Source organism: Tyto alba, unplaced genomic scaffold (genome assembly GCF_018691265.1).
Source record: "Tyto alba isolate M040663 unplaced genomic scaffold, T.alba_DEE_v4.0 Super-Scaffold_27, whole genome shotgun sequence".
NCBI lineage: Eukaryota > Metazoa > Chordata > Aves > Strigiformes > Tytonidae > Tyto > Tyto alba.
The window spans coordinates 26,672,687-26,689,395 of NW_024881301.1; the positions used below are offsets into that span (position 1 = coordinate 26,672,687).

At 40.3% G+C, this 16,709-nt stretch overlaps 1 protein-coding gene across 3 annotated transcripts; it reads left to right on the forward strand.

The window, feature by feature from the left end:
* Positions 1 to 136: 136 nt before the first annotated feature.
* SDHA (succinate dehydrogenase complex flavoprotein subunit A) lies at positions 137 to 16,078 on the forward strand. Of its 3 annotated transcripts, none has more exons than XM_042797943.1 (16): positions 218 to 266; positions 3,355 to 3,417; positions 3,520 to 3,606; positions 4,105 to 4,266; positions 4,664 to 4,807; positions 4,951 to 5,115; positions 6,347 to 6,495; positions 7,773 to 7,897; positions 9,148 to 9,316; positions 9,765 to 9,960; positions 10,775 to 10,946; positions 12,284 to 12,402; positions 12,782 to 12,893; positions 14,034 to 14,164; positions 14,689 to 14,802; positions 15,729 to 16,078. In XM_042797943.1, the coding sequence occupies exons 5-16, from the start codon at positions 4,691 to 4,693 to the stop codon at positions 15,813 to 15,815; spliced, it is 1,656 nt and encodes a 551-aa protein (XP_042653877.1). In that variant the 5' UTR covers positions 218 to 266; positions 3,355 to 3,417; positions 3,520 to 3,606; positions 4,105 to 4,266; positions 4,664 to 4,690; the 3' UTR covers positions 15,816 to 16,078. The 3 variants fall into 3 exon arrangements, with proteins under 3 accessions (XP_042653875.1, XP_042653877.1, XP_042653876.1); XM_042797942.1 differs by having other exon boundaries at positions 252 to 266; positions 3,351 to 3,417; XM_042797941.1 differs by lacking the exon at positions 3,355 to 3,417 and having other exon boundaries at positions 137 to 266.
* Positions 16,079 to 16,709: the final 631 nt, after the last annotated feature.

Here is a 16,709-nt window from a genome sequence, read left to right on the forward strand (position 1 = left end):
CCCGCTCAGCTGTTGAGGCGAGGCGCGGAGCCGGTGAGGTTTGGGGGGGACCCCGCACACCAGCACGCAGGCACTCAACCCGTGACTTTCCCCCCCCCTCCCAGCACAATTGGTGTCTCCCACCGGGCCTTGCGGGCAGCGGTGCCGTTAGCGGCCCCCTCGCGCACGCGCGCTGGGTCGTTCCTCCGGGCCCGGGCGAAATGGCGGCGGCGGTAGCGGCGTCGCGGAGCTTGGCGAGGCGCTGGCTGCGGCCGGCGGCGCGGGCGGTAAGTGTCTGTGCTCGGCCCGCCTTGCCCCGGCCTGGCCTCCCAGCGGAGGGGAGGAGGTCCAGCCGCGGGGCTGGCGCGGCGCAGCCCCTCCGGGAGGGAGACGGGCCGGCTGGGCCTGGGGACCCCGCGCGTCTCCCGCCCCTGCCCTCAGCCGCGGCGGGGCAGCGCGCCCGGCCCCGGCCCCGTCCCGCCCGTCCCCCCACGCCGCCTGCTGCGCGGGGGCCGCCGGCGGCCCGCACCCGCTGTCTCCCCCGTGACCTTGGCGGGGCAGCACCCGTCCCCAGGCGGGCAGCCGGGGACGCGGGCCCCCTCGGCAGGCTCGCTGCCTCCCGTTCCGTTCCTGCTCTCGGAACGCGGCCGTCCTCGCTCTCCGGGGCTCCTGGCGCAGGTTACTGGGAGGTAACTGGCTGTGGGTACGGCCGGGCCGCCCCGCCCGGCTCGGGAAGCGAGCGTCGTAGCCTGAGGCCGTGAGGAGGCTGCCGGAGGGACGGCGAGCGGTTGCGGGAAGGGCGCTGGGAGAGACCGGCAGGCATCTCCCGGTCCCGGCAGCCGGGTGGAAGGCTTACCACTGGCTCCTGCTAGCTCTGCGCGGAAAGCTAGTGTGTATCGGCGTGTTGCTTAGATCTGGCTAGCAGTTGTTTCCAGGACGTGCTGCTTAAGCGTTTGACGGTTTTGTTTTAGCTGATCTGTAAGTAGTCCTTAGTTGAAGGTTTGTTTTTCTCCTTGGTGAAGTGGGAGTTTTCAGTTTCCACTGTTCTCACTGTGTGTGTCCATAATGAGCTTGAGGTTACAAGAGATAAATGCGTGGGAAAAGCACCCTGTAAGCGCAGCAAAGACAGTCTACTGGAGGGGAGAAGGGCTTTAAGAGTGTCATTATGTTTTAGATGGCTGTGAACTGGCCCTGACTGGACCTTTAATTTTGCAAGGGTCATGATGTTCCTGGTAGCATAACAATTCAGGATTAGTGTGATCAGTGTTTCATTTGAATTTAGTGTAACATCTTTTTCTGCTTTGTGGACTTTTGTTCTGGCTCATACTGAACAAAACTTTGTGGCATCAGAAATTCTTATGTATATCTTCAACAAAAAGGTTGGGTTGGAATAGCAGTTCTGAAACCTGTTTTGCCAAAGCTTGGATATGAAAAGCAATCTGCTGAACAGTTGTGTGGTTATGGTTTTATTTTTATTGTATTTTGTTATATATTTCTAGAGTCCTCTGATGCAAAATATATTTGGTACCTGCTTATAGTGACTTCAGAAAATAACACAGTTTTAAAAAATGAAATTAGCTGCAACTCATTGTCATAGATTTCTTACTAGAGATTGTGCTGGCTGCTTGAGGGGAGGAAAAAAATGGGTCAATTTCTTCTGGGGCCTTAAGGCATAACCACAGTCTATAGCTCCTGGGTTTGTTTGTGGGTTTGGTTTTTTTGGTGTTGTTTTTTTTTCCCCTCAGTCATTTGCACTTTATTTAAGCAATGCTGTGTGTGTACAAACCTGTTTGTTGTGTGAAATCTTTACATACAGTACAGATTTTATTTGAATTGCTTTATGCGATAACCAAATATATTGTTGCTCACCTTTAAGAAAGTATCTATTGCAGTAAAAAAAGCGCTACTGTTGCTGGAACAACATTTTGGAAACAAGTAGTAGTAGTATGTGTTAGAGAATGCATGGCTTCTACTTGTAAGGTGTGCAGTGTAGCCTGCCATTAGCATTCTGCTAGTCTAACTTCAGTTGCACACAGGCCTGAGAAAGCAGTTTTGCTACCAGAGAAGCAGCCCCATTTTAGCCTGAGCTGAGATTATTAGAAAAGCTATTTTGCAGAGGAATTACGACTGATACTTAGGTTTCATCTGTCTGTCGGTGAACTAGTTGATCTGATTCTGTATGTGAAATATTACTGAAGATGTTGAATGCAGGAATTAAGATGGGCATGAAATTGCCCCAAAGCATAACAACACAGCAGGGTGGGAGGGGGAGTAGCTGCCTGGAGGGGAGAGTACTAGTAGAACTCCTTATGAATAGGTGTTAAGACTGATCTTATTTAAAGATGGCTGTAAAAACCAGAAGTGTGTTACCAGACACAGTGACACATGAGGCTCACTGTTGTGTGAGAAGATAATTTGATGAAACTAATATGAGAAACAGTAAAACTAGGTCAAGGAAAGTGTACTGTAGTTCACTTCAGAGATGGGGAAAGAGGTGGACAATTGGCAGTGATAGGGAGGGAAGATCTGCTTGTTAGCACATTACAGGGTGATTGAACCATGAATATAAGAATTGTTGGAAAAGGCATATATCACTCCAGTGCATTTTAGGATATATTTCAAATAGGGAAGTGCTGATGTTGCTGCACAGGTTGCTGGTGTGGCTTTGTGAGGCTGTTCTCATCAATCATGCATGCTCAGTTAGGTGTGTTTTTCTGAACAGTGTACATAAAGAATACCAGGTTCCAAGAAGTCGGATATTTGTAATGTGGAGACTAAATTTCTGATTATTTTAACTTATTAAAGCAAATACTGGGTAGGTTTGTGTGGTGCATTTTTTTGTTTTATTGTTTGTTTAGAACTTGCCGGGGGAGAGAAAATAACATTATAGAAGGGGGAAAACTGTGCCCTTATGCTTCAGTTAGGTATTAATAAATGGTTCTAAGTTGGCCACTAATTAATAGAGAATGAGAAAAAGAGAAATATCCCATGACTTTTGAAGCAATGATGATCTGGAACAGCTTTCCCTACCACCTAGTTTTTTAATCTACATTACTCTTGACCACCTGAAATAATTCAAATTCTGAGGATTGCTTGACATGAAAGGTATTTTCTGTTAATTCCTGTAATTCCCACAAAGCTGTCTTCATCTTTGTTTATTTATGAAAAAAAAAAAAAAGTAAGAATACTACAGCATTAATTGCAAATATATTAGTTTGTCAGTGCAGCCTCAGGTAGGTCTGAGACTGGTTAGTTTCAGTGATGTAAATAACAGATAGTCTGTGGCACCATTACTTGTAGGCTGTTCTCTCATCCAGTCAAAACTTAATTTTTTTTTTTCTTTTTTTTTTCTGGGTATGAATATATGAAAGCCAGAACTTCATTGCATGTAGCTCTAAAATACGTTGATACAATATTCTCGTATATGTGGTATCAGTGGTAAGTATAAGTTTGTTATAAATGTAGGCTAGCTGAGAATGCTGGAAGTGTTCTTGATGGAAACATATGTTCTATAATATTTGTCTTGACTTCTTTCCATAGTGGCCAGCAGCATGCCAGACTCTTGCACGTAACTTACACTTCACAGTCTATGGAAAGAAAAATGCTTCTACAAAGGTTTCTGATTCGGTATGTTTGTACTTCTTTATACCTTAAGTAACAGGTTAGATAATCATAGAATCATAGGATGGTTTGGGTTGGAAGGGACCTTAAAGATAACCTAGTTCCAACCCCCCTGCCCCGGGCAGGGCCCCTTCCCCCAGCCCAGGGTGCTCCCAGCCCCGTCCAACCTGGCCTTGAACCCTTCCAGGGAGGGGGCAGCCACAGCTGCTCTGGGCACCCTGGGCCAGGGCCTCACCACCCACACAGTAATGCCTGAGGGATGTGAAACAACCAGGTACTTGGCATTTAGTGGAATGTTGTGTTCAAGTACATGGGCTGAGTTGCTGAAATGCTTTGTTTTATTTAATGATGGTTTACATCCAAGAAAGTAGTTGTAAACAAATGTAGCATTTACTGCAAGAGTATGTTAAGAACATTAAACATATACTGCTTGTGTCTCCATGAAACATAAATTTGACTTAGCTTGAAATATTTGTGATTATAACAAACTGTTTATTTTTCTAGATTTCTACACAATATCCAGTAGTGGACCATGAATTTGATGCCGTTGTTGTGGGCGCAGGAGGAGCAGGTCTGCGAGCTGCATTTGGTTTGTCAGAGGCAGGATTTAATACAGCATGTGTTACAAAGCTGTTTCCCACCAGATCTCATACTGTTGCTGCACAGGTGAGGGGTGAGGTGGAACAAATGTTTAAAAAATGCCCGCTGTCGGAAAGCTGGTCTGGATGTGCTCGTGGACATCATGTTTCAAGGCCATGCTTCCTTTTAGAAGTATTGCATATTTAGCTGAAACTATTTTGGAGGGCAATATATGTTTAGATTCTATTCAGTGCATTCAGTGTAACTTTGCAATTCATTGTTAAACACACAACAGAACAAGATAAGAGCCATTGTGAAACTGATAAGTTGCACAGGTTTTTCACAGTCACGTTAAATCTGACTTTACTGTATTTCTTGTACACAGAGGCATAAATGGTATGTGATTTTTGAAGAGAAATGACGAAAACCTACTAAAACTGTACCTCAGTAACATAATTCCAGGAAAATGGATTTTAATTTTCAGGGAGGGATCAATGCTGCTCTGGGAAACATGGAGGACGATAACTGGAGGTGGCATTTCTATGACACAGTGAAGGGGTCTGACTGGCTGGGTGACCAGGACGCCATACACTACATGACCGAGCAAGCCCCAGCTGCCGTGATAGAGGTGAGACCCCCTGGAATTGAGGTCAGCTCTAAGTATTTATAACACAGCCTAGCTTCCAGAGAGATCTCCTTACTAGGAACATAGTAAAATAACCTGGATTGTTATGCACAGGAGTTTCTGATGCTTGTATTCGGTTTCCACAGCTGGAAAACTATGGGATGCCGTTCAGCAGAACTGAAGAAGGAAAAATCTATCAGCGTGCATTTGGTGGACAAAGTCTTCAGTTTGGAAAAGGAGGACAGGCTCACAGATGCTGTTGTGTTGCAGACAGGACAGGACACTCACTGTTACATACTCTGTATGGCAGGGTAAGCAGCTGTGAAGTAAACTTGGTCTGGGTTTTTGTATTTGCATTTGAAATTTTTGTTTCTGTTTCCCCCCCCCCGCCCCTGCCGCAAGTTTTTGAAAAGACAAACAAAAAATCACAACAAAAGTGGACAAACAGAAAAAAACCACTGTGTAGCTGTTCACATAGGAATGAAGAAGCCAGGGGAATGAATGATAACAATTCTGGATTCCCTCCCTCTGCAATATGGAAGGATATCCTAGGTGATGCTTGTTTTTTGTCAGGAGTGTGCAGAAATAGAATAAATTGAAAGATCATAATTATAATGGCTCTTGTGAAGACAACAGATGTTAGTGTGCACTGTTAGCTTTGTGATCTGTAGTAGTTCTTTGCTGTTATTATGTTTGTATCTGCTAACTAGACCCAAAAAGAGCTTACGTAAACATTCCCCCCAAAATTTTCTTCAAAAAATGTGACACAGCAGCATTGGGGAACTCTGAAAAGAGGTACAAGGCAGTGTTTTCTTTCACTCATCTTCAAACAGAGGGCAGAGGGCAAACAAGAAGTGCAAATGCATGAAGGCCTGCTGTTCATTTCTGAGCTTGCTCTGTGCAAGTGAGTGACTGAGGTTCCAGCATCTGTTCATATCAGTTTTGCAATCCATAACTGAAGAAGGATGTGGTTATTTTTAAATGGTAGTAAGCTACTTGAAACCTGAAATTAAGTAGCTAGTAGCTAATGGTTTTTTATTTAGTTAGTAGCCAGCTAATTGCTCTCCTTCAGGTTCACACTATACTTGCTGCTACAATACAAATGCTCAGTGTTGCCAAACACTGGTCTGATCCTTGAGGGCATGAAAGAATGTTTGAATTGATGCCCACTGCTGCTGCTGGTACACTAGGCTCCTGGAGATACATTCCGCTTCTCTGTGAGAGGTTAAGTAAAGCGTGCTTGTACACGTATCGAGCACTGCAGGTGACTAAAGTGTTGCCAAATGTAGAGGGGAAATAACAAGTCTTGCTGACTAGCTATGACTTCTCAGGACAAAGCGGTTTGGTAATTACTCGTGTCTCTTTAAGCTAGAATAAATTCGTTAGCTAATTTTTATAAAGATGTATAACAAAACTGGCTTTCCTGAGAGTTCTTGAGGGTGGTTTTTATCCTGATGCAGCCCCTGTGCATTGACAGTTTTGAAGAGAAGTGACTTTGGTTTCTGGATTTTTCTTCAAGTCCCTTGTTTTGTTTTCCTCCAGTCTCTAAGATACGATACAAGCTACTTTGTTGAATATTTTGCCTTGGACCTACTTATGGAAAATGGAGAATGCCGTGGTGTTATTGCCCTTTGCATAGAAGATGGCACTATACATCGTTTTAGAGCAAAGAATACTGTCATTGCCACTGGGTAATGTAATGTTTATGATGGACAGAAATTTGAGAGTGCTATTAGTTGGAAGTCTGTGTGTTTATACATGTATTCGAATCCCCAGCGTGGAGATGATGGACTGACTTGAAAAATGTAATTTATATGTTAATCTCCACCACTTCCTCCCCCTCCCACCCCGATCAAAAGCAATATAACTGAATTCAGTCTTTCCCTCTGAAAAAAGGCACTAATATTGTGACCAAGTAAAAGTTTATTAGGTCTAATGTTGAATTCTGTAATAGTGACATAAAGTTGGAATGTGTAAGAACAGTATGTATGGTCCAAATGATCTTTAGATTTTTAGAATGTGCTGTTTAAAGCAGACATTGTTACAAAGCTACCAACGTGTATATCTGTAGGGTTCTGAGTTTCCTGTAGGAAATGGCTTTCTTCAAAATTCTGGTGAATCTATTACATTAAGATACGTTGTAAGTCTAATTTTTGTGGGATGAAATTATCAGAAGGTGAATATAACTTAACCTCACTTAGTTGCAAAAATTTGTATATGTGTATTAGAATACTACATGCATTAGTCTTTTGCTGTTTATGGCTGTCTCCTCTCCGTTTCAATATGCAAAATATTTATAAACTTATCTGTCAAAGAAAAATATTTAGTTTGGTTGCCTACATAATTTGGCTTTATTAAAGCCAAGGCTATTTTCATACTTGCATACTTAGGTACATATAATATGTGGATTGATATTTATTCTGGGAATTTGTCCTGAAATTGGAGTATTGGCAGTTCTTAATAACGTTGGAAGCTAACCTATTTGTTTTAAGGATAAATATCAATGTTTAATACCTAATTTTAGACAACTAAGTGTTTAAATCTAAGAATATAAAACCAGGGTGATATGGAAGATAAACCATTGCTATATGCTATTTTTGATAAAACTGCTAGTAGTAGTTCAAATGAAGTCTAATGGTATTGGATTGAGAGAACTTTTTGAGGTTAACTTTCTTCTGTCAAAAAGGCTTCTGATATTAACCTATCTATCTTGCTTTGAAATCATTATGCTTTTTATTGGACTTTGTCATCAGCTGTTTTTCAAATATGATTGAGCACAACAGGGCAATACCGATTTTGTTTTTTTTTTTTGTTTGAACTTAGTACAGGCAAAACTTACATATCTTGTTAAATAACCCTCTGCTCTGTTTCCACTGTTGTGCAAAGAGCATAGCTGAGTAGTGTGTTCTAGTGATTTTATTTTTTTTATTTTTGGAATGCTAATTCTGTTAACTTTTGTGTCCTGTAGGGGGTATGGCCGCACTTACTTCAGTTGTACATCTGCTCATACTAGTACGGGTGATGGCACTGCTATGGTCACACGAGCTGGTCTTCCTTGCCAGGACTTAGAATTTGTGCAGTTTCACCCTACAGGTACAGAATATGAAATAATGCTTACAACATTTTTTTTAATGAGTTGAACAGATTTGTTTGTTTGTTTTAAAATGTGCTCAAGTCAGTTTGCACTTTTCTGCAGCACTTCATTAGTTGCTTGGGACAGGTGTTCAGGCTTGTCTGCAACTGCTGTTGAATATAAATCTGAGAGTAAGACATAGAATATAAGAAGGATGTCAGCTGTTCTGATTTAAAGACCAGTGTTAAATATTATGAGGTGCTGTCTGTACAGGTTTTATGAATTCCAAGTTGAAACTGCTTCACCTCTTAAACTTACATTTCCTTTTGTCTTTAAAATATTAAAGGTTTTGATATTAGGTACAGCAGCAACAGGATAGATGTAAGTGTTAGGGAGTTATATACTAGAATCTTTTGTGGAAGTGGGGTAGTTGATGAAGTAAAGATATATATTTAGGACTGTGGTTTTACAGCACAGGATCAGTATCTAAACTGTGGACAACAATAGTCAGAAACTAAAAGGTAGTATATTTTTTTTTTAGCTAATTAAATGCTTAGCTTTGATTTATGACAAGTGGTGAAATGTTTTCAGTTGTTCAGTTACTTCTACAATGTTATTGTTGTTATATCATAGAGATCCAATGTTCATTTGACTTAGCTAAGGCTTTTCTAGTCAAAGAAGCTTCTGATAATTCCACAGCTTTTAACGTAATGATCAACTGCATGGGTTGGTAAGCATTTTTGTTTTCCATGATGACCAGTGCTGAAGGCTAACAGGTAGGCCTTCCTTCTCTAAAGAAAAAGATTTACTGAGTAGGCTTTCACATTCCACACAGTTTGAAGCCATCCTGTACTGCTATAGCACAGGAAAAGAGGCAACAAAGGTGAGCAAACGGGCCTTGAGATAATCAGCTTCTGGTTTACTTAAAAATCTTGAATAAAATGATTGCTGAAGGTCTACAAAATCCTTGTTAAAGTCTCCTTTCATATTGTTGGGTGCAGATCTCGTCTATTTCTAATATTTCACATACCGTGGGTGTTTCAGATCAACTTGCTCACCTTTGAGGAAGAGTGTTTGAAAGGAGTAACAATACTTGTTTCTGAGCAGTCTTGGGGACAGTTGCTAGTGGTATGATTAGGGTGGAATAAAATCTACCCCTGTGACTTTTTTGCATTATTTTAAGAAGACCTTGTTTATTCAGTCCTGGTCATCCTGATTATGAAGGTGTTGAGGGAATATCTCATTTGATGTTTTTTTTCTTTCTTGACAGGTATCTATGGGGCTGGCTGCCTTATAACTGAAGGGTGCCGTGGAGAGGGAGGTATTCTAATTAATAGTCAAGGTGAAAGATTCATGGAGAGATACGCACCTGTTGCGAAGGATCTGGCTTCCAGGGACGTAGTATCTCGTTCTATGACCATAGAAATCCGTGAAGGAAGGTTAGTTAAAAGGAACACAAGATGTTAGGAGTATCCTGTTTGAATTTGCTGCATTTAAAGACAGTTGCTCCAGCAAGTTTAATGTATATGCTCTTACCGGAAGCAATGGAAATAATTTGGTCCTCTGTTCTCTTAATTAATTATTTTAATTTCTTACATGTTTTTGCAGTGATACAGTGGTTTAAAGTCTTAAAAACTGTGAATTACTGTGAAAAGAAAGCTGGGAGGTGAAAACTGCTCATAAATTCTCCCAGGTTTAACAGTTTTTTCAAATATGCTAGATACTAATTCTTGTCAGATAACCTTTGAAAAAATTAAAAGTTAAAATTTTTCACAAACGAAACAAATGGGATTAGAAATATTACTGGTGCTTGCAGAATTCCTGTTATGCATTCCAGTGTTGACTTGGCTGGGGTTTTTTTGTTTGTTTGTTTTTTGGTTTTGGTAGGGGTTGTGGTCCTGAAAAAGACCATGTGTACTTGCAGTTGCACCACTTACCACCACAGCAGCTAGCAACCCGTCTCCCAGGAATTTCAGAAACGGCTATGATATTTGCTGGAGTCGATGTCACTAAAGAGCCTATTCCTGTTCTGCCTACTGTGCATTATAATATGGGAGGTATTCCTACTAACTACAAAGGACAGGTAAGTAACATACATCACTTCTAGGATTTTTTTTTTTTCCAGCATGGTAATAGGAAATGATTTTCAAAATAGAAAAGCATTAACAGTGTCTTCCATAAATGCAAGGATGTTGACTAACATTAGCTTAATAATAATACTATGATAACGATGTCAGAGTACTTAAAACACACAGTCTGGTTTGGTTTTGTAAGTAACTTGAGAGCCATGTTCCAGCCCATCTGGAGATGGGAGTTGCAAGAAACATCTGAAATAAAGTTACTGTCAAGTCTGACAACAATTCTTGTGCTTATCAAGTTGATGATAATATATGGTTGAACAGGGATCAAACTAAGGCACTATTAAAATCCACAACTGAAGTTAAATGTATATTAATTCTTTATACCTCCTATAATCTCTACACTAAAGCAGATTCCTTCAACTCATACTAGTTAGAAGTCAATGTGATGGTGTCAGCTGAATTCTTCTATTTCAGTATATTGTACTTTTTGATTTTTTTTAATGTAAAATTTTGCCTTCAGAATATGTGCGGATCAGATTTTCTTACCGTGCTTTTCTGACTTGCTGCAGAATTGTGATGAAGGGTACGTGGTTCTGTTTCACAAGCATAACTAAAGGAACCTTAGGTTTTAGTGCCATCTGTGTTTACACAGTATTACTACTTACCCTTTAGAACAAAGATATGGTTTTAGAGTTGGAGAAAACTTTAGATTGCTGCATTTCATCCTAACGTGCACATGGCCATTGCGAATAGGGAGGTTTGCACTGTTATAAACTGTTTAAGAAATCAGTGTTAATTGACTGTCTGAAATGATAGGTGATCACACATGTGAATGGTGAGGATAGAGTGGTACCTGGTTTATATGCTTGTGGGGAAGCAGCCTCTGCATCTGTCCATGGTGCAAATCGACTTGGAGCAAACTCGCTTCTGGATTTGGTGGTCTTTGGTCGTGCTTGTGCCCTTACTATTGCAGAGACATGCAAGCCTGGTAAGTCTAGCAGTTTATCTCACTTTTTGAGACATTTGCCTTTGTGATTACATTTCTGCCCAACAAGGAGTTGTTGCTACCTAATTCAGAGTGCTAGACATAGACTCTTATTTGTTAGAAAAGGCAGAAAGCAGTGTCCATGCTTTTTATAGGCACGTTCTTTGCGATGCAAATGTTTGTCGTTAACATTTGCTTTGTGTGTTGATCTTCTTAAAGCTAGACCTGGGTCAATGTTATTAGCAAAACAGTTGAGATTTTTCACAAAGTAGCAAAACAGAATATCGAACATGAAGACTGACTTCTCTCAATCCTGCACTGCACCTTCAACATTAAAATGTACTGTCTATTACAGTGGAATTTGCTGCCACCTTGTTCATTTACAAGGTGGACTGCATGTGCATATAATGAGATAGATACTAAATATCATACCATGTCATCCCCTATATGTGGATTATTACTGCTGAATATTATTTTTAAATAATCTGATTCAACAACAGTTACTGAGCTAAAAAAAACAAAAAACAAACAAAAAAAAAACCCCAAAACACAATACTGTAAGAGGCAGTTATATTGCTAGAACAGCTCAAGTCCAGAAGTAGTAATGTTTTCTCATTGCTTAATGACGCAAGTTAATAAGACTGTTTTTCTCTGTCTGCACAAAGCACACAGAGTAATGGTTCCTGAAGGAGTCAGCTTGGATCTAGCAATGCCTATTGGCTCTGGCTTTGTGTAAACATTTATTTGAATCAGTCTTTCTGTGGCTTCTTTGAGTTTGAAGTTGCAAGAAGGGTTTTATTAGTCTGAGTGCAGAGCTACACAAGAGATGAAGTGTGCTGGTAAGGTGCTGAGTTTGATTTGTTACCCAATAACAGAAGGGTTCCAGTGTTAGAGGCAAGATGCAGAGCTTATGTGTAATTGCCAGGCTTATTGACTGGTCCCTGGTCCCTTAATGGATCCAAAAGAGGGTGGGAGGTTTAGGGGTGAGGAGACAACAAAAGTATAGGAGAAGGTGAGAAGGAGCCATGTGCTTATTCTATAGTTCAGAAGAATTTGTATCAAGTACTGTTTTTAAAGAATTAAAAGCAGAATTTAGCCAAACCTATGAGTTCCCTACTGTCACATGAAAGAGTGTGGTTCATATATTTCACTGAGAACTCTATTTTTAAGTGTAGGGATACCACTGGTGGGAGTTCAGAAAAACTACAGTTAACCTAAACCTCAGATGAAGAAAACAGATTCTGTTTTAATCAAATCTGACTTTTAGTAGTTGCTAGTCTATGAAACTGCCAGAAACCAAACCCAGTCATGTACTAAACTTATTGAAATTTTCGTATTAGGAGAGCCAGTTCCCTCCATTAAACCAAATGCTGGTGAAGAATCAGTTGCTAATCTTGACAAATTAAGATTTGCTGATGGAACTGTAAGAACTTCAGAGGTGCGACTTAACATGCAGAAGGTAAGCCTGGTAAAGCTCTCCAGTATAAGGTAGATAGAGCTGCAACCAAGGGGATTGGTCACTTTGTGAAGTATGCTTCAGGTTTGCTTTGCAGAAGTAAAACAGTGTGAGAAGACTGTCTGTGTGCATCTGTGCAGCAGAGGCTCTATCAGTTTTGTTTCTTCTTCCCCTCACGGTTATTCCTCATGGGTAGCTTACCCACTGTATAATAGAGTGGGGTTTCCTCTGGGGGTGGACAGAAGAATATTTCTTCTTTTTCTTCAGGCTGCGGACGTGTTTGAAATCAAAAGCTCTATATCAAGCTCTGGAACTAATGAAGTTGTGTGGGATATTATGCATATGCAGCATATGAAACTGATTTTGTTTTACTGTCTTGCAGACAATGCAAAACCATGCTGCTGTATTTCGTACTGGTTCTGTACTCCAGGAAGGCTGTGAAAAACTTAAACAGATTTATAGTGATCTGGCTCATCTAAAGACATTTGACAGAGGTAATTTGATAGCAAAGAATACATATTGGCCACAGTACTCTCTAGGAAAAGTGTTTGTTTTTCTTCTGTAAACCTGCTTATATGTTTTTTTGAAACTTTGGCTAAAAACTTCAACCGTTTCAATCTTTCAAAGTATTTTGTAGAGCCCTACTTGCTAAGCATGGTAAAGTTTTAGATCTTACTGGTCATTTTCTCATTGCATACTCTTTCGAAGAAGCAGAGATTGAAACCAGATTTAACTGTATAAGGTATTAACTGCTGTTTTCTCAGAATACGATGTGAAGTTGTTCACATATTAAGATGAACTTTGTAAATGTCTTCTGAAAAGGCCAGGGACTTGCAAAAAGGTGGCGAGACTATTCATAGGCTGAACACTCAGTTTTTGTTCTTCAGCTGAGCAGATAGTTCTGCATACAGATACTGCCATGTCTTGCAGTGTATCTGAGGACAATTTGGCTAATTAAGTCCAACTGGTGATGTACCTTTTTGTCTAGTCACATTGTGTATCTCCCTCTAAGTACTGCTATTGGACATGTATTCTAAAACCAAACATAGAACCAGTATTCTTGGACAGCTCTCACCAAGCATCCAGAAAAGTGTTACAACAGCTTAGAATGTAGGGGTCAAAATGAAGATGCATTTATGTAAGTGACCTTGGGTCCACCTTGGAGATACTTCAATGAAGAAGAACCTTGTCTAACTAGCAGGTGTTTTTTCTTCTCTCTGAGGGTGGGAAGGAAAGGAAAGCCCTGTTATCTGGATCTGCTAGGGATCTATTTAAAGAGCTACCATCTGGCCAAATCTTGTGATCCAAAATGAGGTATGGGGACTGAGTTCTAGGTGTGATATAAAGCAGGCAGGAATCTGTGGTGTCATTTTGTTTTAGTAGTACACATGCAACCGGGACACCTGGTAGAACTACTGAATTTTTCTAAGATTCATTATGATTGTTAGGGCGTAGGAATTGTTACTGAGCCCTGCAAGCAACAGTGAGTATTTCAGTACTGCAGAGTACTGTGACAGAGTGCAGTAAGTAGAGCATTTGCTAGTTTGATTCTAAGTATCAGCAACAGGACAGAAACAAATTGAGGAGTAACTTGTTTGTAGAACATCTTCCATAGCATCTTAATATTTTACTAGGCATTGTGTGGAACACTGACTTGGTGGAGACCCTTGAACTGCAAAACCTGATGCTTTGTGCTCTACAAACCATTTATGGTGCTGAGGCTCGCAAAGAGTCCCGGGGTGCTCATGCCAGAGAGGACTATAAGGTATAAATGTTTTCTGTGACCTGGATGTAGGATTGAATTTCCTTTTTATGTGTCTTGAGATGGATTATTTAAAAGTTGTAATTTCTTCAAAGTAGTCTTCAGTCTAGTGTTAAGATTAGTGTAGTACTTGTCTGGGGTCCTATCTTCTCTGTTTAATCTGTTTGGATTTGTTATATATGAAATGACTAATGCATGCAACGTTGGGTAACGATCTCGAGAGAAGAGTTGTTCCATGTGTGCATCCAAACGATTAGAGAGGTCTAAACCAGGACTATAGTAATAATAAGGTCATGAATGCATAAACAGGACTTCAAGCAGAATAAGTGTCCTGTGCAAGGAACATTACATTAAAGCCGTGGTTAAGCCTCAGTGTTTAAAATTTGACATGGGCAGTGTTCAGATGAAGCTTGCTGGCTGTTAGACACATTGTGTTACAGCTGTAATTGGAATGAAACTAATCATGTGGTTGTAAAGTGATTTGCAGATGTAATTTCTGGTCTGTACTAACCTAATTTTCTCCATAGTTACGGATAGATGAGTTTGACTATTCTAAGCCACTCCAAGGCCAGCAGCAGAAGCCGTTTGAAGAGCACTGGAGAAAGCACACCCTTTCATATGTGGATGTCCCATCTGGGAAGGTACGTTGGGCCTGATGCTTGAGGGTCTTTCTCGCAGTCAAAAGACAGCTGCTCCCATAAACAGCTCTTGATATCATGGTAATACTGCAAATGATTGTCACTGTCTGAGGCATCTGATACAGTTTAGTGTACTTAAAGCAAAAAAACCAAACCAAAACAAAACAAAAAAAAAACAAAACAAAACAACAACAACAACAACAACAAAAAAACAACAAAAAAACAACACCCACGAGCAAAACGCAAACATTTATTCCGTTGTTGAGTAGTAGGTATAACCGAGAGAATCTACTGTTGATCTTTGGGAAGTGGCTTTGTGATTTGAGCTGGAATTGTTTTTCCCCTTATATCAGGCTTTTTTCTTTTCTTCTGATGGTGGGAAAACCTGTTGTTGATTTTAGACAGAACTGAATGAGTCTATGAAAATCTCGAGTGTCATTTTTTTGTATCCCATTCTCTAAATCCTCTTTGTTTCCTCTTCCCCCAGTTCCAGCTTTCTTGAAACTAGTTTGAGGACAAGTGAGAACATTACACTTCCTGAATAGGTGCTGAGGACAGAAAGATAGTGTGACACAGTTCTCTCTCCTAACTTTTCCATTGGGTTCTCTATCTCAGAGACTTTCCTAGCTTAAGGGAACTAACAGTTTTAGACAAAACTTTACCTTTGTCCAAAAGTCCTTTTTTTAAAGTAGTAGTCTTCTGATACCATTTCCGGTCAGGCTTTGCTTTTGAGAAATTCAATCAGTGGTAACTTGGTGGAACTTTAAATGTTCCTTGTAGGTTACTAACTGTTCATTTTCTGCGGAAGGAAAAGAATAATGATAAATTAGCTTAACATTAAGTCATTCAGTTATCTCTGTCATTTGGTCATTCCTGTTTAAGACAAACCAACCTTTTCTATCTAAAGTTCTTTGTTCTCTTTTTCTTAGGTTACCTTGAAATACAGACCCGTAATCGATAGAACTTTGAATGAAGAAGACTGCTCAACTGTCCCACCTGCTATTCGCTCATACTAGTAACCTACTTTTAACTCGCAGCCATCTCCCAGAGAGGGGGGTTTAATGTACATAAGCATAGCACAAGCAAATCAAAATAGTATTGTTTATTACCAATTGATGGAAAACACTGACTAAGCTTTTCTCCAGCCTTGTATTCTGCTGTGGCTTACTATACAATTATGAAAATGGAATGCGGGACAGCTGCTGTTCTTTCACCTGTCTGGCACAACTGCCAGGGAAAACACAAAATTGTGTCTAAATAAAGTGATGAAAATCTTGTATTTGTATTTGTTTGAATATGCTGTTATGTATATAATTACGTATAAAATAAAAGCATTGTATAGTTATTTCCATCTTTTAAAAAGAAATGTATTGCAGTGGTTTTAGATGAGAGTGAGATGCTGAGTTTTATGATATGGGGACTTAAGCATCAAACTTGTTGATTGTAAGTAACAGAAAAGAAAAGAAAATGATGTGCCAGTAATTGTAACTTTGTTCTAAAGCTGAAACTGTAGCAATTGTCATACTGTTGTTTTAGTGGAGGAAGCAAGACCTACTCCAGTTACTTCCTCCAAGGTACCATGAACAGAATATAATCTTAATATCTAATCTCTACTGTCTGCAGTTTTGGAAGCCAGTTTTGTGGTGTGTCCTCTGTGTGTGTGTCTTTTTTCCTCTCAGAGGAACCAAGGGGCAGTTTAGCAGAAGACTGACTTAATATTATCTTACACCCCCCCCTCGAACTTAGTGTGCTTTAGTACCAAGATGTAACTTGTAAGGCATAGATGCAGCAGTTTCTAGCAGCATTTCTGTGACTAACTTCCCAGTTTTTGGAGGGCTGAAGCGTAACTATTCAGATTGCAACTGAATGGAGCATTTCTTAATTTGTGACAATTTGTTTTCTCTGCTGTT